Source organism: Homarus americanus, unplaced genomic scaffold (assembly GCF_018991925.1).
Source record: "Homarus americanus isolate GMGI-L3 unplaced genomic scaffold, GMGI_Hamer_2.0 scaffold367, whole genome shotgun sequence".
NCBI lineage: Eukaryota > Metazoa > Arthropoda > Malacostraca > Decapoda > Nephropidae > Homarus > Homarus americanus.
The window spans coordinates 4,175,365-4,197,553 of record NW_024743709.1 but is presented as its reverse complement, the minus strand read 5'-3'; the positions used below and the strand labels follow the sequence as shown (position 1 = coordinate 4,197,553).

At 35.8% G+C, this 22,189-nt stretch overlaps 1 protein-coding gene across 5 annotated transcripts in view; it reads left to right on the top strand.

Annotated features, from left to right (window-relative positions):
* Window positions 1–22,189, top strand: part of LOC121877331 (serine/threonine-protein kinase VRK1-like) — an 81,935-nt gene that overhangs the window by 49,850 nt on the left and 9,896 nt on the right. For 2 of the 5 annotated variants that reach the window (XM_042383030.1, XM_042383035.1), the window contains exons 1-9: window positions 6,646–6,776; window positions 14,439–14,695; window positions 14,923–15,275; window positions 15,752–15,980; window positions 16,615–16,794; window positions 18,245–18,432; window positions 19,572–19,678; window positions 19,987–20,262; window positions 21,275–21,555. In XM_042383030.1, coding sequence (XP_042238964.1) covers window positions 14,536–14,695; window positions 14,923–15,275; window positions 15,752–15,980; window positions 16,615–16,794; window positions 18,245–18,432; window positions 19,572–19,678; window positions 19,987–20,262; window positions 21,275–21,555 — 1,774 coding nt within the window. In that variant the 5' untranslated portion in view covers window positions 6,646–6,776; window positions 14,439–14,535. Of the gene's footprint in view, window positions 1–3,140; window positions 3,405–6,645; window positions 6,777–14,438; window positions 14,696–14,922; window positions 15,276–15,751; window positions 15,981–16,614; window positions 16,795–18,244; window positions 18,433–19,571; window positions 19,679–19,986; window positions 20,263–21,274; window positions 21,556–22,189 lie in introns of those variants that run through there. The other 3 variants (XM_042383033.1, XM_042383031.1, XM_042383034.1) reach the window with 2 other exon arrangements.

The following is a 22,189-nucleotide window of genomic DNA, read 5'->3' as shown; positions in this document are numbered from 1 at the left end:
AAGCCTATATCACCAACTTATTTTATCGCTAGACTAACCTAACAAAACAACATTGCTCCCATAGATGAAATAAGCGGGGAGAGGGGAGAGCTAATCTTCAGGTGATTCGGTTGAATAAAGGCAACCAGTAAAAATGTACGAGTATTTCGACCACTATCTTGTTGCAGGTAGCGAGTGAATTTAACTGTTGCTTTGACAACCCCATTGAGCTTCCTTGAAGTACTGTCTAAATATATTAATATTTTAAGTGGAAAATTGGAGTATTATTTATGAAGCATCACAAGAGTAGTATTAGTTTGTTTGCTAGTTAAAAACGAAACAAAAAAGCATTGAAGTGATTATTGTAGATTTCATTGTGTGTGTAATGTGTATTTTCGACACTCGAAGGCAGCGCTGCTCACGCTGCTCACAGTCAATATATACAGCCTTAACAACATCAACTTAGAGAAGTCGACTTGTGAAAGAGACCTAGGGGTACTTGTAAGCCCGGACCTACGGCCTAGAAAACAGTGCGTTAATTTTCGAAATAAGACAGAGTATTGGGTTTTATATGTAGAAGTGTAAGTAATAAGAGTGCAGAGGTCTTATTGCAACTATATCTTGAGCTAGTCAGGCCGCACCTCGATTATGCTGTTCAGTCCTGGTGCCCCTATTATAGAATGGATATCAATTCACTAGAGTCGGTGCAGCGAAGAATGACAAAAATGATTCCAGGACTTAGAAACCTTCCATATCAGGATAGGTTAAAGAAACTAAACCTGCATTCCCTAGAAAGACGAAGAGTGCGGGGAGATATGATAGAGGTATTTAAGTGGGTGAAAGGAATAAAAAAAGGGGATATTGATAAAGTTCTTATAATATCCGAGCAGGATAGGACTCGGAGCAACGGATTTAAGTTGGATAAGTTTAGGAGGGAGATAGGAAGAAACTGGTTCACAAATAGGGTGGTGGACGAGTGGAAAAAGCTTAGCAACTTTGTAGGAAGTGCTGGAACGCTGGAAAGTTTCAAAAGGAGGCTAGATAGATTCATGGATAATAGAGAGTGGTAGTAACTCTCGACAGGAGCTGCCATGCACAGGCCAACCGGCCTATTGCAGACTCCTTAATTTCTTATGTTATGTTCTTATGTGTCTCGACCGTTCCTTCCCCCATCACCTTCCTCCACCCACCCCCATCTTGGCAACTGGGGGTGATGCTAACCCCAAATCCGCCTTTCGTGACTTGACTGACATTATTAAACTTGAGATATTTTTTATGAGCAATCTAAAGCAGTTAGCGACCAGTCAAGGTAGTTTTCAGTTGCTTGTCACCTTTCAATTTTAATCTCATTTAGGTGATGCAAGCCCGGTGTTTAGTGATTAACGACGGAACGAGAATCATGATGCGTAATCTAAGACTCTTAAGTAATGTGGCGCATTCGACTCCTTCCCTGCCACGCTTGTAAAAGACACACCACTTTCCCTCGAGAGTATCAAGCGTATCAATACCTGGTTGTGTGGCTTGGATCTGATCACGATTTGTTGATAGTAAACTTAGTTTGTTTTTGGATAAGTGATAGGGTTGGGGAGAGGGTGTTTGTTCATGTATCCGGAGGGTTTGTGTTTTGGTGGCGCTGCTGGAGAGAGACTGTTTGTACCTTGCTTCCACTCGCTACATTTCACTACCGTATTTAGGTCAGCCAGAAAAAAAAACAATTAAAAGAGCAGGACAACATAACTCTGCTATACGTATTACACAATTAAGGCACAAAGGCGTATTGGACGTTAGGTAATGGAGAGGAAAATGCGAAAACGTAAAAATGGTGAACGATTCAATGTTGATGGTTATGTAATGTTGTGGTTCGCCGTTTCATCTTGATATAATTATTCGGGGATCAGCTTAGGCCTTTAGATTATTCCACCTGATGGTTAAACACCCTAACACTTTCTGGGAAGATAAGGTTAACTTTTGGATATTTAATCATCAGGTGAAATAAGCTGGGTTCTAATGTGTAGGAGATCGTTTCTTCTGTTTTTTTATCTAGAGCACAAATGATTCCTGTTATTCAATTCCCGTGTTTCGTAATGAGTAACAAGTTATGTAACAGGTTGCTCAGTTACTTGCATCCGGGGGGGGGGAGGTTTGTGTATTTTGGAATCAGTGAGGGTGTGAGAGTAAGGGCTTGATATTACGCAACCGTGGCTGTCCTGTTACATAAGCTCTGGTATTCACGTGAGATCAGGGTGGCGTCTCCCTCCAGCACGCCACCACCAGCTACGCAGTTGTTAGTTCTCTGTTGTTACGTAGCAACAGTCCCTTCCTCCCCCTCCCCTGAAATGTGCTTATGTAATGTTTCATCCGTATACACCATTGATGCTTTCATTAGTGGGTCTTGTCACTGAGCTATACCACCTTCTTGATGTAATGATAATAAATATTATGTTTTTGTGTATCAGGCAGCCTCACCCATTATTTCACCAAAAGTCCAAAACAGTCGTGTGATCGTAAACCATCGAGAACTTCCTCTTTTGCGTGGGTGATCGAGAGAACCTTGAACTCTACAGACGATCTCATTAAGAAATATATATAAAGCAAATTAAAAAAAAAATTGTAACTCAATTGGTAACTCTACAGAGAACAAATATTATAATTCTCAAAATGGTTACTCTTAAACTTCTCTCTGTAGTCATCGGCCGCTTTTCATATACGTAAGCTGTTATATAATACCCTAACCTTCAGTACTGTGTGTATTATGCACACAGTACAGTATATTTAAGCAAAGGTTTTTCCATTTACTTAATGATATGGTGTATGATGAAAATAGTCATATCATAACTGTAATTTGTCCAGTATTTCCAAATTCTGTTTGTTTTGCCTTCCTATTAAAATACGTAATGTAACACACCCTCGCGGAGCCAACACTGGAGGGGTTGAGGCCTCGCAATCGTCACATCTTCATTTAGACTTGACCTTCACTGTTTTTAAATAGTTTTGTAAATCACCAGTTTCATTTCAATTGCTTGTTGAAGGAATTATGTACAAAACAAATGTAAGTTGACGTGATTTATGGTGCCAGTTACATTGTAATACAGTGGAACACCTTTTAGCAGTGAGTGCTTAAAACCCGCCGCGCGCGCCGTTTTAATGTTAGTAGTGTGTTGACGCGCACGCAGGAAGGTTCGCACAGGCTCCCCCCATTTAGCGTGACTGGCACGTAGTGCCTACTTACCCCAAGATTATTTGTGTTGCAGTTTTTAGAGATTGCTCGTGTATCATAAACTTAAAGGTGGATATAGTGTGACCTAGATGAAAGATAACAGTCGCAGCGGATTCCCAAAGTTACTTCGAGTAATGCGGGAAAGACATACTCCAAGATCCAGAGGAACCACTTGGCCAACGGGAATGAAAATATACTGCACTAATAAGTAAGGCTTGTGAATCACATCAAAGCTCTCGGGTTCTTTATCTACAAAATCTTATTACAGATTAATAGGATGGCCTTAACTGGTCATCTGATCCGAATTTCCTACTAAAACTTCTGCTTTGGTTAGGTTAGGCTCCCTAGCTCTAGGAATCTGTTATACAGTACTATGATTGTAGACTAGAAGGTCAGAACCTTTGAGCATGGAAGACATAGAAGTACAGTACAGTGAAAGACGTATTGTACAGTATGTGATTGCAATAATATAAGTTCCAATTATGAGTTACTGTCCCTGTAAGGCGTTGACCAATAATTACATTGACAACATTATGCTGGGCGTTTTGTGGTGTACAGCAATCGTCCACAGATATAAAAGTGTACTGAACTTACAGGAAGAGCCTAAGTTTGTCAATAATTATGTATGCAGTTGAGGAATCATAACATTTTCAGCATAATAAAAACAATTATAATGCAATGCAAATGCTGTATGAATTTCATTTCATATTTTGCGTAATTTATATATATTCTAGCTACATATCCGTGTACGAAACCAGTGTAGGTTCTGTGAAAAAAATGTAACATGGGTGAACCTTTTGTCATTAATATTAGTTCCACACAGGCTGAACTTGGTGTAATGTTTATGTTTCGTATTAAATGAATACTTACTCAACTGCCATTGGTCCCTGTCGCCAACTAAACTAGGCTAGAACTTGTGGGGGTTCACTCAAGCGTAAAGCTGACTTAACTTGGAATCCAGTCTACTTGTGTTGGTGCACTTATGGTTTTGCCATATTTGTGTCTCGTGAGAAACGCATTTGTACCCCACACATGCTTTAGGTTATCATCTGATGTTACAACATTGTGCTGCTGTATTACTTGAGACAGTTGCATCCGCGTTACTCAGTATGGTACTTCCTGTTTGGCCTAATTAATTTCCAAAAGTTAATTGAATGTGTACATAATGCAATTCGGGGTAATTTTTCAAATTCATCGCATTACTAAACGAGGAAATGAAGATAAGAGTAATAACGTGGCGTACTATGCGTTTGGGTATTGTTTTACTTTCACACAACCATGGACTCTTAGGAGTTTTATCTTTGCAATCAAAAATTTAAAAAATTCTAAGACACCTTCTATGACGTTTCCCTCGCAAGTGACTTGTATATACTTCAAAAGCAGTTCACATTCTGATTACTACACTAGTGTTTGCTTGACATTGCACATGTTGACTAAACACTGGTGTAAAGTGCTTTCTATAACACTAACACCACATGTTCACCATTAGTATATGATTACAATACAGTAGTACAGTAGTTTTTAAGAACATTGTCCCAACTCCTGTTTAAGTCAACGTTCTATGCTACTACTATTGTAATCATGTACAAATGGTGAGCATGTGGCGTTAGTGTTATAGCCAGCACTTTACACCAGTATTTAGTCAACATGTGCAGTGTCAAGTAAACACTTGTGTGTAGTAACCAGAAAGCTAACTGCTTTTGAGGAAGTGTTTGGTGGGCTACTGTTAAGAACATAAGAATGGAGGAAACTGCAGCGGGGCTATTGGCCCATACTGGGCAGTCCTATTTACACCCAACCCCTATTGCTCATATATATATATCCATCCAACCTATGTTTGAAGCTATCCAGCGTATTCGAGTTAATGATGATATTTGGTAACTTGTTCCAGTCGTCCACTACCCTATTTCCAAACCAATGTTTACCTATTTCACGCCTAAATCTAAATTTGTCTAATTTAAAACCATTGTTACGAGTTCGCTCCTGGTTGGATAATTTGAGTACCTCTGTAATACGGTGACCAGACTTGAACTGCGTAATCCAAGTGAGGTCTCACAAGCGCAAGATATAGTTTTAAGATGACCTCGCTAGTCTTGTAACTAACACTCCTTTGTATGAACCCAAGTACTTTATTAGCCTTGATTCGAGCAAATACACATTGTTTACTTGACTTAAGATTCCTACTTATCATTATTCCTAAATCTCTCGCAGTCGGATTTCTCAATAACATCGTTGTTCATCTGGTATCTGGTTTCCCTGTTTACATCTCCTATACTGAGTACTTTACATTTGTCCACATTGAATCTCATCTGCCATTTTTCAGACCATTCGAAAAATTTGTTTAGATCTTCCTGTAGTTTTGCGGAGTCCTCGTCAGATTTAAATATACGTCCTATTTTAGTGCCATCAGCAAATTTACTTTTGTTGCTGTCTACGCCGATATCCATGTCGTTTATGAGGTGAAAGTTGTAATGAGGAATTCTCAGTTTTACCCAAACGCAAATATTCTAGTGAAAGCATGAAAGAAGAATAAAAAAAAACCCCACGATTTCTGTGTATGACCGAAAAGTTATTTTAAGTCAACTTAATGTTAACAGGTAAATTAATCCGTGATAGTAAACATTGATAAGTGTATATCTGAATCAAACGGCAGTTACTGTCTGTCTATTACCTACTGTGTATAAAAGTTTATGCTCAGCAACTTCAATGCTATTGTTACCTGAGTATCACTTGAGTTGTTGGGCAAATTTCTCCTGTCTTTCCTTCACCTCTAACCTACAACTCCTTAAAAATAAACTTTCATTTCATGTCATGCATTTTAATCTTTCTTATCCATTCGTAATGTGTACTTGTCAAGTCTGGCTTTAATTTATTTAATTATCATTGCACTCATAAGGGTTTTTGTACACCTCCCAGAGTTCGTTTTTGTGAAACGAAAGTGTTCAGTTCGTCGAGAGCTGTTGTATGTAAAAAAATAATATTTCTTGTTGGCATCAGATAACTAGGGATGTACCATAGTACAGTAATTAGTATCATTCTACTCTAGAATATTTCTTTGTGTCGTATATGCTAAGTCTTTTCCTGAACTTGATATTTATTGAGCTCACAACCTAAATATTTTAGTTAAATGAATGTAAAGTGAATGTTTTTTAACAAACGAAGATCATATGAACGAAAAAAAATTAGTCAACAATTGATGAGTTATATAGTATATATACTATATACGAGTATATTTTTCAAACGCCGTTTCGTACGCGTATTTTTTTAATAATTAAAAAAATAAATTTAATTTTTCTAAGGAGATTATAGGTACCGTATTTATTTATTTACTTGCGTATCTGACATCAGGGTATATTATAATGTTGCATATTGCTTAAAAATATTCCTTTGGGTAAGCTTAAGTCGTGGTGTAGGTATTGGTTCGGGACGCTGCGAGGAAAGGCGGAGCTATGCGCAAAACGATGCTCAGTCGTTCCCGCCATTGTCGTGGGCTTACCACGGGCGGGATGTGGTCGTGTAATACCAGCATACGTACTGTTGAACGAGTGAAGTGGTGTTAGATTTAATGTTATAATATCAAGTAAGTTATTCAGATGGTACTCATATGTAGTGAGTGCTTCAAAATGTAGTTTGGCGTAATATTTGGCTCAAAAGATTTTCACTGTTCCGGAACACCGTTGTGGCAGTGTTTGCATGACCCATCAATTCGTTGAGGGGTAAATGGCCGCGCTCAAGGAAATTCGATAAGTTTACCGAGTAAATTACCCGAGGAGACATAAAATACTCTGTAACAGTGACTTTGTCTTAGTTATTATGATCACAAATATGCTTGTAGCGCCATAAAGAATGCTTCAGGCTGGCCGTGATAATGCGACGTTGCCACTCGGGCTGGCTGGTGATGGGGGCCAAGGGGGTTCCTCTGCGTCTGCCAGTGCTCCCTGAACTTATTCAAGGCCAAGCGTCAGTCTTCTTGCGCTCACATTGTCACGTATTCCAGCACACCATCAAGATACCACCATTCCATAATGAATGTAGATAAGAGTATCTAAATTGTAACCGGCTTGAACCAGAGATTATTTTGTTGTCGAGTAGAAAGAGAAAATCACTGCATTAACAATATTGGGATGTTAGTAGGTCTAGGAATGGTTGTATTCAGTGTAATTTTAGTTTCGGTCATCCTGGGAATCTTAGGAATTTAATTCCCACCAGAAAGGCCCCCGGTTAGGTTTGATATACCTGTGATTCATGAATTCTGCGGCTAGTTTAGGTTGGATATCCAAATACTTGTACAAGGTGACCGAAACTAAAATTTTACTTTTTTTTTTTAAATGAGCGAGTACAGTATATGATTAGAATCGTATTTTAGTGGAAGACAGAATGTTATATATAGCAGCACAAGTTTTCTAATCTACAGTGGACAACCATTGCACAAAGACTTAACATTTGCTCAAAGGTTATTGGAGATTTACAGTTTGTATACGAAGACTATTTCTCTGTTTCCTTCATTAAATTCACCTTAGAAAAGGACGCGTTGCATCAACAGTGCACGTCAGAATTTCCATTGCTAATGTCCAAAACATTTATATTAAAGACCTGTGTTTGGTTAACAAACTATTTTATATGGGTGTACAGAGTGTGTGTAGGAATACACTAAACATTTACACCCGGGGATCTGCTGGCTGATTTAAATCTGTAATGGTCATACTAATTAGTGAAAGGGGACCTAACATTTACGTTCGGGTATAGTCCCCCCAAAAAAGTATAGTTAGATTTTCCGTCGCTACAATTCAAAATGCGAGACAAAATGCTGTGATATGATCCCCATTGCATCATCCTAAGTTGGTACACCTGCTCACAATATCAGCAACAGCTAGAGATTGGGGAAGGGAGTTGTTCTTGTATGGCATACCAGATACTTCAATATAACAAGACATCCATTAAGCTATTATTAATGTATGTATCATTTGACAATGTATATACTCATTCATGTTCAAAGGTGGTAGATGTAGAACTACCAACCATTCAGAAATGAATCGAGTAACTGCTCAGAAAGCCTCAAATGACATTAAACCCATGGTTAACAATACTTTTGGAGTGGGGGGGGGGGACTGTACTGGCATCATATCTCCATCCTAGCTTATTTTACTAAACCAACCTAACAAAACATAACCACATCCCCAAAATATCAATAGGGTGGTTAATCTTTTCAGTGAAATAAGCAGGCATGGAAATTCTTAAGGTGATCACAGATCACTGTTGTCATCCACTCTTAAGTGTAAAATATCACGAGTGCCTTTGTTGAATAACAACAAAGACGTTCATGATTTTATGCAGTACCAGAGGTACTGTATTGTTTTCTTCATGCATTCATAAGTTTGTGGAGAAACTCGTAACAAAAGTATATTTGCAGACTGCAGCTATTATGTGTTGCATGATTGTATCCACTCTAATCACTTATGTAATCATCAGGTAAATCACCATATGAATTTATGGCCTTTAAATACAAGATTACTGAGTTAACCATTGGGCACTTGTAAAATTTAGTATACAGTATACATATTATATATGCTCCTTGGTTAATTTTTGTAAAATCAAGTCATGGTTCAGCTATGATATTTTGTAGTTCCTATAACACACACACTGCTGTGGCCTACTTGCTGCGTCAAGTAAAATCCTGGAAAAAAAAAGGCTCTGAAGTTTGACATATGTACTGTATTATTTTTAAGGTAACTTTTTTTTTTTACCAGGTAAGTTAAAATAGGGCAGATTTCTGTACAATAATTTTGTATACTGTACTGTTATCAAGATCACTGTATAGATAGTATCTGGAATAATTCAGCAGAATAGCAGTTCTTTGATTTTAACTGAAATGTAGATATAATTTATAATAAAGTACAGTAGCTGGGGTGCTACAGAAAAAAAATTGCTACAGTCTACAGTTCTTATGAAATGGTATGTAGGGTGTAAGACTGTAAGATTAAATTGTTATTCTGTACAATGTTTTTATCATACATTTAAATCTTTTGTAACAAAGTCCAAAGAAACCAAGCAAATACTTAATCTGATGTTATTCTAGATATTTACCTCCTGGTGTATTTGATGGGTGCTTTATAGTCCTATCTGCATTAGTAAAGTGATAGTGTCATGTATCCCTCGGGGGAAACTGCTGGCCAAAGCTATTAATGATGGTTGACAAAACCAACTGACCACTTCTTGTTTACCGAGCATAACTAGGAATCTAATGGTAAGTTGAACATTACGGTACTTCGAATTTATTTAGGTACTGGAGTAACAAGTAGGCTACTATCGTACCTCTGCAAATTGCGGTGATGAAAACAGAGTACTGTATTGTATTACACAAATGACTTAATTTCTTGGGTGCAGCTTAAAGTTAGGCAATGCCCAGTGGTCCCTTCTTGCTGAGATCAGATACTCAAGTTTGAGTTAAGTTTTTATATGATGGAACATGTGACAACAGTGGCCAATTTACTGCTCTATAAAAACAAGCCAATCCAAATAATGTACATGTTAATGAAATAGCATATTCTGTACTGTACAGAACCTTGTAATGAAAGTGGACTTCATCAAATGGGGGGTAAACTTTGGTATTCAGAATACAGGTCCAATGAAAGACAAAAGTCGTGTCGTGAATTTTGGTGAAAACATATGCCGAAGGGCTAAATTTTGGTGCTCTCTGTCTTCTGGTAGGGGGCTCATAATGTTTCACGAGTTATATTTAATCTTCAGACAAAACCGCGACACGACTTTTGTCTTTGATTGTACAATACAGTACTATATTTTGTAACTGCAAATTAGTAAGCATGTGTGACCAAAAACTGGTTTCACGGTAATATGAAATTTTTATAATTTTTTTGTTTTGGCCAATGTCTTAACATTTTGGCATGCAGTCTCCCTGAGAGAGCTTTTGTTTACAGGAGAATGATGCTTGGGTGGGACGTAAATCAACATTCCATTTTATTTACTTATTTTTTCACACTTGTGTGACTTAGAAGTAATTAACTGATGGCTTTATGCCCCAGTTGCCTCCAGGCAAATTTAAGGTGGGGATTATGGCTGGATACCCTTGCTATCACCAGCCCTCTGGTCACTGTAAAATTATTTTATTTATTTGATATTTTATTTTAACTTCCCACACAATTTGATTTCTCTAAAATGTATGCATTTACCATGATGTGAGAACATTTTTCATTTTGTTGGTAAGCTGTGCATGGTGGTATTGTACCTAGCTCGAGCAAAAATTTGTGAACCAGGTTGGGGGGGGGGGTAGTCTCTTCCTTGAATAAAAATGCAAATTAAGAAAATGGAAATTCCTGTATGGGTTAGTTTAGATTATAACTTTGGTCTAATTTAACCAAACAGATATGTTATCCCTGTATATTGTTTGCTCATTTAATCATTGAAATTCAGAATCATTCCTTCTTGTTGGCAGCGGTGCCCATTAGAGTAAGTAATGATTGTTTAATGGGTTAGAATGATTTCCAGAAGGTATTGTAATAGTTATGAGTTCCATTAACTGAGCCATAACTATAGAGCATCCTAAGGTTTAGTATGCTAACATTTTTCTTTTCCTCTTGGACATTAGCACAGATTTCCTTAACTGTATTGGAGGCTTATCCATTTAAATTATTATTTTCTTTTACAAAGATAAAGATGTGCTAGGAAACTCGGAACTTATGGCAACTACGAAGGGTACAATACCTTAGTGCCAGGTCACTGTTAATGGAACTGTAACTATAGTACTGGATATTTACTTCCTTTATAAATGTAGGTATGGCATGGTTGGTAAAGTATAGGTTGAAGTGATACAGTATTGTAAAAGTAGCTGCTTCATAATCTTAGTGTAAATTTTATGTATACCCTAAAGTTTGAGAACCACACTAGTTGGAGTTCTAATATCAAAATTTTGCAGTCTGTGCATATTTGTATTAATGCTCTGTGTAGTTATGTGTAGTAATGTTCAAATACAGTATGCAAGTATCCTTTATCTGCTTATTAGAATACATCCAGAATATATGTGCATTTGTTCACCATGAAGGCATCAGTTTGAACCACCAGGCTATTATTTCCTGGTGAGAGAGTACCATATATACTGTACTGTACTATTAAAATGGATATCCTAGTCTAATTTTTAAATTTCTGTACAGTATTTAGATTGAAATACAGTACGGTACTGTATTAAAATACAATATAAAAAAAGGAAACCTTTCCAAAGCTAGTTAAAATGAGTTGTTTTCTGATTAATTGGCCTATAAAAATAAGGTATGCAATTCGGAGTTTTTGTATGCAGTTTGGTCAAAATTCAAGGGGTTCACTGGTGTGTATGAGAAGTTTTAACTTTGTTATTGTTAGATATTTTATCAGTTGTGTGTAACTTAGTTATGAATTTATTTGAATATTTGGATTAGTTTTGTTCTTACAGAATTTTATAGGGCCAGTTTAGTAAACATACAAACCGGAACATTGTTTTTTGCCTAAATTTTATGCATTACGTACTTTGGTACTGGTATGTCTTTTATTACATTATTATATATTTATAATTGACTGCAAGGAGGTTAACATCAACCCAAATTCTTATTTTCGGCATGTTACCCAGTAGAACCAAAGCTTGTTGACACAATCGTTGCAAAGTGGATCAAACTGTCACCCCCCCCCTCCCCCCCCCAATTCATTGTACAGTACATTACTGTATAACAAAATAAGAAACTTTAGATTTTTTACACTTGTTATAGCTAAAAAAATCGGAGGGAATAAAAAAAAAATCTGTTACGGATGTGCTAGGCTATAGCACACCTAACGAGGAAGTAAGCAAAATTATTAAATGAATTTTACCACCGAACTGAAATACCAGTGGTATGCACATCTCTTTGTTATAAAACTATAGTACTATAGTACAGTATATTGTACTGATATAGTTCTGTAAATATTTTTAGTTGAAGTTATGTGCATTACAACTTAGTGGTCTGTTTCTGTGCTTCGTATTTTATTTGTGACTAGATTCAGTTTTCCATCTTATAGTTGCTAGGCTTGTGTACTGTAGCCTAGTACAGTACCTGTACTGTACATTTGAAAAACAAAACGACAGCACCTTACTCATTTTTTAGTTTTAACATACAGATGAATATTTTTTTAATTACAATCACTTAAAAAAATTGCAAATGTGACAACACACCACTCAGCCACAGTCTGCTTCCTGGTGCTATGGTGGTTAAGAATGCCAAAAGTGTTATTTCTCCAAATTCAGGCAAACTAAGTATTCCCCCTGGAATTAACTGTTCTGTACTCTTCTAGCATAGATTACAGTATAGTACTTTACTGTAGATACCAGCCAATTGTGTACTGTGCTCTACAGTATACATAGCACAGGTATAATTGCCACTTGGCTGTAAGGTATTATGATCCTGGTAGGTTGTGGATTGGTTACACTTGATTGGTGCTGAGTGCCACAGTTAAATTTAATTTTCAGTAAAATAAACACCACAGTACAATACTCTGTATTTATTCATGTTCAGGGTAATTATTCAACTTGTTTCGATGTAGCTACAATAAAAGAGCAATAGTATTTGCTATTGTACAATTTGTATTTGCATAGTTTACTCAATGTAGGGTGATTTATGTACAATGATGTGTGAATACTGTGCTGTAAAGCACATCGGTTTAAACTAGTTAATGATTTATAGCCTTCCTTAACCACCCGCATTGTGGTGTGACAGCCAAGTGTGGATACATATCGTGTCTTAAGTGTCACTGGTTTGCATCCAGGGTGCCCCAAGTTTACTTGTGGATGGGTACCTACGTAGCATTATGGTTTGGTGTATTAAGGCTGTCAAGTACTTTGTCAGTCACACTACCTCATGTACTGAAGGCTTTGAAGACAATGTGTTTTATCTGCATTGCCCCTACAAGGCTTTCAAGCTTTTTGGGAATGATTTTTCAATTTCAACCTACCTTGGCATAGTGTCCACCAATATCAACTATATTGTATATGGAGTATCTACCCAATATTCTGGTCTCAACAATGGCAGATAGTAAACTCCACTTTATAAAAAATAATTTTCCTAAGTCTATACCACTACTCCTGTTCTGCTACTTTGCATGAATTAAATTATAAAATTGTTATTTACCTCAAAACATTTTGAAGAATGAAGAAAATTCTGCTGTTTCCATTTATGGACAGCTGTATTTCCATAGATCAGATAGGCATTTAGCAAATATATAGTACAGTGCTATTGTTCTCGTATAATAAAATTTCAGCTCACACCTTAACTGTACCTCCATTATTTCCAGCTATGCCTTGATATAATGGAAAAGGTTTTCCTTGTGGCACATGCTAACCCATTTTACTTATCAGTAGGTAGCTATGCAATCTTGATATACTGTAGAGTGTAGAGTACTGTATCGGTACAGTACTTTTTGTATCTGTATTGGATCTTCAATAAACATTAACAAAGACCAGTGTCCTCTTTATTATCAACACAATTATACTTATTTCAGTTAAATAGCATTGAGAGTAAATGAAGGATAGTTTAGATTTTCAAACTGGATGGGAATTTATAAGAAAAATATCAGTAGGAAGGTAATGAGGAAAAAAGCAAGTGAATTTGCTGAAACCTTCAACAGTAATTAAGAAGAAACAAAATGGAATAAAACTTTGCTTATATAAAAAAAAATTACAGTACAGTATTTTATTGTACTCTGTAAGTAGGCATAGCAAAAAAATGATTAGAAGAATTTGGAAACCATATAGAGTAGGAGTTTTTTGTGCTGTAAGTTGTGAAAAGTCTTTTAATTCACTTAACCCATACAAAGAAATTCCTTGGGGAAAACATATGGCGTATACTGCACATTTGGGCTCTGTGTATATCTAAGATTAAATGACCTTTCCTGTGTCCTGCAATGTCTTTAGCAGAAGTGGCAATACTGTATTCTAGAAACCTTTTTGAAATTTTCTCTCCATTTTTAATATTAAATTTTAATTTATTTTAAATCATATTATTTTGTGTGCGTGTGTGTTCATTTCTTTTTATTAATACTGTACTGTACTTTAATAGCTGTATATAGAGAGAGTGTTTTTTGGGGGTGTTCATGTTAAGGCTCAACTGTAACACTAATGATGTTCCATGTAGTGATTGTTACTAATCATAAACCTTTCAGGATTCTCACATGACTGCAATGGTTTAAGGTATTATTTGCTGATTAATTATTTGTTCCCTTTTCTTCCCAGATCAAGAAGAGAGCAAGTGAGAGAGACTTGGTAAAATTTGGAAATACATTCATCATTATTTTTCTTCTGCTCATTCCTGCTTGAAATTTTAATTGCCATGGCTCCCCGAAAAGGTGGAGCAGCAAATAAGAGTGGCTCGAAAGGAGCGCCCAAGAAACGGGTGGCTGCAAATGGATTTAAACTCCCTAATCCCATTGCACCAGGAATTATCATTACTGATGTTGGGAAGAAGCAGTGGATAATTGGAAATAGCATAGGTAAGTGATGCTTGTGACCTGTAGCTGAAAATACATAACTTTTTATATATATATATATATATATATATATATATATATATATATATATATATATATATATATATATATATATATATATATATATATATATATATATATATATATATATATATATATATATATATATCTTAAGCAATTTTATGTTTATTAGAAATGAGTTTAACAACTGGTTAACATTTGGTTCACAGGTGTTGGAGGCTTTGGAGAGATATACTTGGCCTCAGAGGATATTCAAAACCCTGTGAGTAGTTTGGCTGACTGTGTCATCAAAGTAGAACCTCATACCAATGGACCCCTTTTTGCGGAAATGCACTGTTACATGCGAGTTGCCAAACCTGACCACATTGAGGCATGGAAGAAAGAAAAACGACTCAAACGTCTGGGGATGCCAAAATACCTGGGATCTGGTTCATTTGAATACAACAACAACAAGTACCGATTCATGGTGATGGAACGTTTTGGTCCTGACCTTCAGAAGATTTTAGAGCAACATAGCAAGAGATTCTCATTCAAAACTGTTTATCAAGTCGGCATTCAGATTGTAAGTACTGTACTGTTATCTTAGATGTTTTTAAAACTTTCCTCAAAAACAAAAGTGTAGCTGATATATATATATATATATATATATATATATATATATATATATATATATATATATATATATATATATATATATATATATATATATATATATATATATATATATATATATATATATATATAATATTTTTCTTTTTATTTCTTTTCAAACATTGCAATTTTTTTTCTTATGTATGTATTTTAAGAAACACTGATTTGCTCATGTTTAAAAATGTAAAGAAATGGTTTCAGTAAATGCACCCATTTATGACCCAACAAATCTTAACTGATATGTTTATCTCTATTGTATGTTTTTAAGACGCAGACTGTATGGGAGCTAGCTAATGTATAAACTGTAATGGATATAGTGTTAGTATTTTCTTCATAGAATTTGTACTGTGACCTAACTTAAACTTCACACTACATTCTCTTTCACAGTTGGATGTTTTGGAGTATATCCATAGCAAGGAATACATCCATGCAGACATTAAAGCATCCAACCTGTTAATTGGACATAAACCAGGTACTGAGAACCAGGTATTTTTGGTGGACTTTGGTCTTGCATGTCGCTATGCAAATGATGGGAAGCACAAGGAGTACAAGTATGACCAGAGGAAGGCCCATAATGGAACCATAGAGTTCACTTCAAGAGATGCCCATATTGGTGGTAAGACTCAATATTTGTTCAATTTTATGAATGGTGTAAAGTTAAGTATTTTAATTAAGTATTTTCAATCTTTTACATACCATATAAGTGTATTCTAATTCTCTGCTGGAGATGTGAAGGGAAAAAACTACTAGGGTCAAATTTTTTGAGAAAATTGTACATCATCCTCTGCTGAATATCAAATTGATGAATTTGATGTCAGTTCCTTCTCCACTAGAGTTCCTGTCAGTGAAACGAGATTTAAACTCAAGATTCACCCATAATTCTGGCAGTATTTATTGATCTAGTAAAATTATGTCATTGGAAACTTGTGGTAGGGTGGAGTATTTGGTCTGTTACTGACATAGGGATACAAGATGGTGTTTGTAAGTCCCAGGTGCATTGAGTCTTCATCAACATTTTACTCTCATTTTGCAAGCATGCCTGGGTTAGCCATAAGCATACTACAGTAGAATTAAATAGTGTTTATAGTTTGGCTTATTTATTTATACAGTACATGTATATACATTTGCCACTCATTAAATATGGGATAGAGGGTTTGAACTTGAAACATCACACCTCAGACTTGAAAAGATTATGGGATGTTTGATGTCTTTTCATTCTCAAGTCCTATGGTAAAAATATTCTCTCACAGCTCACTCTCGTCGTGGAGATTTGGAGATCCTTGGCTACAACATGACTCAGTGGCTTTGTTCCTGCTTGCCATGGGAGGACAACCTCCAGGACCGCAACTATGTTTTTAAAAAGAAAAGAGACTTCATGGACGATGTCAGTTCATTTATCTCACATTGTTTTCCTGACACTGAACCACCAGGTGAGTACAGTACCAAAATGGGTATTTGCTCTTGGGAAGAGGGATGATTTTCATATTAGGGCTAAAATTATAAAGGGCAGGATAAAAGATTTACAAGAAATACATATGCTGTACGGTGGTCCCTCGGTTAACGAATACATTTCATTCCAGAGTCGTTCATTAACCGAATCTATTATTTCAATGGGATATTGGGTAATGGTTCCAGCTCACAGAAAACTACATACACAGTATAAACAAATTGCAGTAAAGTACACTTACTTTGAGGTGTGTATGTAGAATGTTGCTGGTTGTTGATGATGGGAATTAGAAGTGGGGGGTGGAGGAGGAGAAGGAAGTGGGGATGGAGGAGAAATTGCCTTTCTTTGGATCCATGCTTGATGCAGTAATTTCACCAATAAAATTTTAAGTTCACTAGCTGTAATTAAAGATTATTGTATTTAAATCAACACTGCACTGCACTATATATTATCAATATGTTAACTAAATTTCAGAATGACCAATAATTTTAATGTAAAAACGTAAAAATACTCTGTATTCATGGGAGCGACAAGCATGATGTTTCCTCCACTGTAAACAAAGTTAAACTGATGCTTTGGCGGGTGAGTCAAGCGGCTGATGGGCGCAAAAAAAAACTAGTTCCCTGTACTGCATATATTATCAATATGTTAACTGAATTTTAAAATGACTAATAATTTTAAAATGCAAAAATATTAAAGAGCACAACCTTCTTGATAATTACTCCACTGGAAACGAATGTAAACATAGAACCGATTACTTTATTGGTGGACTAGCTGATGCTCACAACAAAACGTGTTTGTTGTAAGGATTTTGTGAACCGAATTGAAGATCCTTATGGGAGCTAATTCGTTAATCGAACCGTTCGTTAACCGAGGGACCACTGCACAGTATATGGTAGTAATCTCCCGTTATCCAGAATTCCTTTTCCTCGGAGCTCTCCAATAGCTAGGATATATTTTGAGCCAAGAAACTTCACTACATTCTGGGCATGGGAACAAACTTTTCGAGGGGTTGCATCGTGCTCTGATGCTTGCACACATTTCCTCACATGTCGGGTGGGGAAACTGGGTATGATACAACAGATTATAAATGGTAGAAAAAACATTGGGGCCCACAACACATCTCAAAGTATTGAAGAGCAGGAAGGGGGATCTGAATATTCATGCTGGAACTTTTAGACTAAAACATAAAATTCTTATTTTAATCATTATTCTTATTGATAAATGATTGCACAACAAAGAACATTAATGGGCACAGTGCTTTCTAAAATTATTTCATGTGTAATGGAAGAGCTTTGCACCATTTTCCCCAGAGGATAATTATATACAGGTATCTAAGTTTTGTGTTGATCATCCAGTTAGGGATGGGAAGGTGAGTTAAAGTGTGCAAATATATGCTTGTATATACTGTACAGTATATATTTAACTTACAGGACTGAAGGAATACCTAGAATATGTGATCAACCTAGCCTTTGATGAGCAGCCGGATTATGAGAAATGCCGCAACATCTTGCGAGCGGGGCTTAAGGCACGGGGTTACAGAGATGATGGCAAATTGGTGTTCATGTCTGCAACACCAGTGCCTCCATCTAAGAAGGCAAAGTCTCGACTTGACCGCAAGGTAAGCAAGCGAAAAAGTGAAGAGGTTGATGAAAATGAATTGGAAGACTGTGAAGATGTTAAAGAGGAACCACAAAAGAATGGGGCTAAAAAAAAATGTCCTTCAGGAAAGGGAGGGCCAGACCCTCAGGTGAAATTGAGAGCAAGGAAGAATTCTCGTGTGTCGAAAAGGTCACCAAGAATAAGCTCAACCCCAAGGTTAGGAAAGGTGGCAGCGGAAAGGGTAAAAATGAGCATCCCAGGAGTTGTTAATCCAACTCCACAAATGCTGGAGCTTATGAAGAAGAAGTTTATGGATACACATTTTTGATTACAATAAATTCATTTTTTGAGAACTAATTGGGATAAAGCGTGGGTGTAGAATACAGTTTTCAACTAAAAGCTACCCATTTATTAAATAGAGAGCTAATTTTTTATATTTCCAGTCGGTTGATGATGAATACGAAGGAGTTGTGGAAACATTACACAAGTAATGAAGTACAGCACAATATACTGTACTATAATTAAAGTGTTCTAACTATATTCACTAGTTTACGGTGCCTTAAATTAGCACTCAATTAAATATTTAACATTCCTTAATAAGGCTTACTTGTGTCTTACAAACAAATGATTTACATCCTGGCTTTGGTATACAGTAATTATTTGCTATTGTTTGGGATGATAACTTGGTAATGTTTTTAAATTTCAGTGTGTTGCAAGAAATTACTCTTTGAAAAACATGACTTTACATAATTTTTAGCTCATTCTCTCAGCATAAACTATGTCAGTTGCTGCAGTAAAAACTGATAATGTCCTTGAATTCCCATTTGTGTTTATGTATTTCCTTCTAATGTATCTGCATTACATTAGTTTGATAAATTTGCTTGTCATATTTTTGTACTATGAAAGATAACACCTTCTAAGTTCTAGTGTATACTGTTATGAATAATAAAGCTTGGAAAATAGATATTTTTTTCTCAATCCCTACCATATTATATGAGGTGTATTAGACAGTAAAGATTTTCATGGGTATTAGCAAATAATTTGATGTTTGTTGTTTTGTTATTGACATTTTCAAATGGTATTTGAAATATTGGTTATTAGATTTTTGTTTTTATAAGTTGGATTATTGCTAACCCCATGGAAATATTTACATTCTAGAAAACCACCAAGAGACGGTCAGAAGAAGAAGAAAATATAGCGGAACTCACCCCTAAGAAGATGATGAGAACTTCCAACATATCTCCCTGTAGACCCAGAAATAAAAGGTATGCTGAACTGACATTGGTCTTGTATTCATTTAAAGTAATAAGGTAACAGTCTCTCCTTGTTAACCCTTGGATCTTACATGTACAGTTATAACTAAACATTTTGGCGGTAATTAGGTAGGAAATTTCAATCCCCTTTACTGTAATGATCTGCAAGTAAATGATAGATATTTCCAAGTGTGCTGGGTGTGTGTGTGTTTTAAATACACAAGAGTACATACTGTATATGCTGGAGTTTGTAAATTGTATAGGTAAATGAAGATAAAAATACAATTAGTGAGTAATGCATGTCCATCTTTCTCTTACAGAGTTAATACTAGAACTTGCCCAAGGGATTCTCTGCTTGGCATCAGTTTAAGTAAACCTTGTCAGCTAGATTCACCTTGCATTGACACCGAAGAAATAATGATTGAAAAGGAGAACCAGAAGATGGCTGCTCGTAAGCAAAAACAAAGACCTAAAAGGTTGGTCATGAAAGACACTTCCCTGGATAATCCTACCCCACAGATGATACAAATTTTGAATAAAATTAGAGAAAAATCAGCATCGCCTCCCGTATGTCAAAAACGGCATAGACACAACAGGTAAGGGATTCTACTTGAATTAATCCTATAGCTGGGTGGGGGTGGGTTACCCACTTACAGCTGGAAGATGCATCATGTATGTACAGTATATTGTACGTTGTTTTCATATACCCCCCGGCTTCGATGTTACAGAATAAAGTATGGGGCAACCTGTCCCTAGTCATAGTAGAGTTAGCTAAATGTAGTTTGAGCTGTTTGGGGTTATATGTTCTAAGGCAAGGGTATGATAAGCTGTTCAAAACAGTATCCCCATTTTTCCTGTACAGTTTACTCATTGTATTTTAATCCAGTGTATATATATATATATATATATATATATATATATATATATATATATATATATATATATATATATATATATATATATATATATATATATATATATATATATATATATATATATATATATATCTATATACTGTATTGCATGCAGTTTTCTTAGTTCAAAGATTTTCATTCTGGTTAAACTTAGATTTGAAGCATTTTTCATCGATGCCCAGAGAATATCAGATTTTATGACTACAGAAGGTAACATACCATAGGTGCATTGAGTTGCTAATTTAAAGTTTTCAGTTTTGGCTTGGTTGCACGTTTTCAGATGTTTCCACTTGAAGATTGAACTGTGTTTGAAAAGGGGTATGATGATACCAGGTATATCCAGTTACCTCATAGGTCTGATGGTTGGATGCATGAGTGAAACTTATCTTGATGTATTCATATACAGAGTGTATCAAAGTCTGTCCATTGGCAAATATTGGGCTAAGATAGCTTATTGCAAGTGACTGATTTACCTTACAGCTTATTGAAAATGGGATGTAGAAGTGTCAATTAAGAATGTGGACCATTGGCTTTAGGAGAGTTAAACTTGTTATTAAGGACTACATTCTTGTAGTAGTTGACAAGGGTTTCATTGGTGTATAACCTATCCTAATTCTTGATGGCAAAGTTAACAAAAACTTTAATGTGCATCTGTATGGTAAAATTTTGATTTGGTATCTTTTCTGGTTTGCAGTAACTGTTACAGTAACAGAAGTAGTCCCACCAATGAGGAAGCTCCTTCACAGTTTACCCCAGAGATGGAAGCTGTTATGAGAAAACGAGCTGAGAGACTTTCTAGTTCATGCAGTGAAACCGATTACGACTCAAGTTCTTCCTCAGGTGTAGGCTCCCCTCAAATGTTTGATTCTTCTGAAAATGAGGAATCTAATGATGCCACAGTTTACTACTCTCCTACAACTGCCTCACCTCCTTGTGTGGCTCCTCAAAATAATAATATAGTGAAAAATGTTAAGGGTAAGTACCTAGTCTCTAAATATTTTAAGATTTCCCTTTCAGGTAACCTAAAGTAGTGATTTGTTTAAAAATGATGGTAAGTCTTCAGTTTTAACTCTTGATATTGGCATATGCAATTTTTTTCCAGCACATTCTGGTGGTCTGTCATTAAATGTGAATATGCTCAAGATGATGATTTAATGATCAAAGAATTTTTTTTATGGCAAGTTGTGTGTTGAATTATTTACCCATGGGCTATATTCGGAACATTGAACACAGTCATCACCTGGTTGTAAATTCAATACAGTGCTGATAATTCAATGTCCTTCCAGGGGATGACTATTGAGCTATCAGTATTTTGTTGTTTTTTCACTTCTGATTTCTGTTAACACTACTGTAGGTACTCAGAGTTGGGTTAAAGGTTTATGAAGAAGTAATTATTTGTATTTAGGATAAATACAAATGAATGTACTGTGCATGGTATGTGAAACCACTAAGAATATGGATTTTTTTTTGTCTCATTTTATTAAATTTATCCTCAACTACAGTCATTTATTAATGTATTGTATTATACTGTATATAAAGTAATAACAAATCTTTATTTAATAATATAGTCTCTAAAACTTAAATATCCAAAGTTGTCTTACGTTGCTTT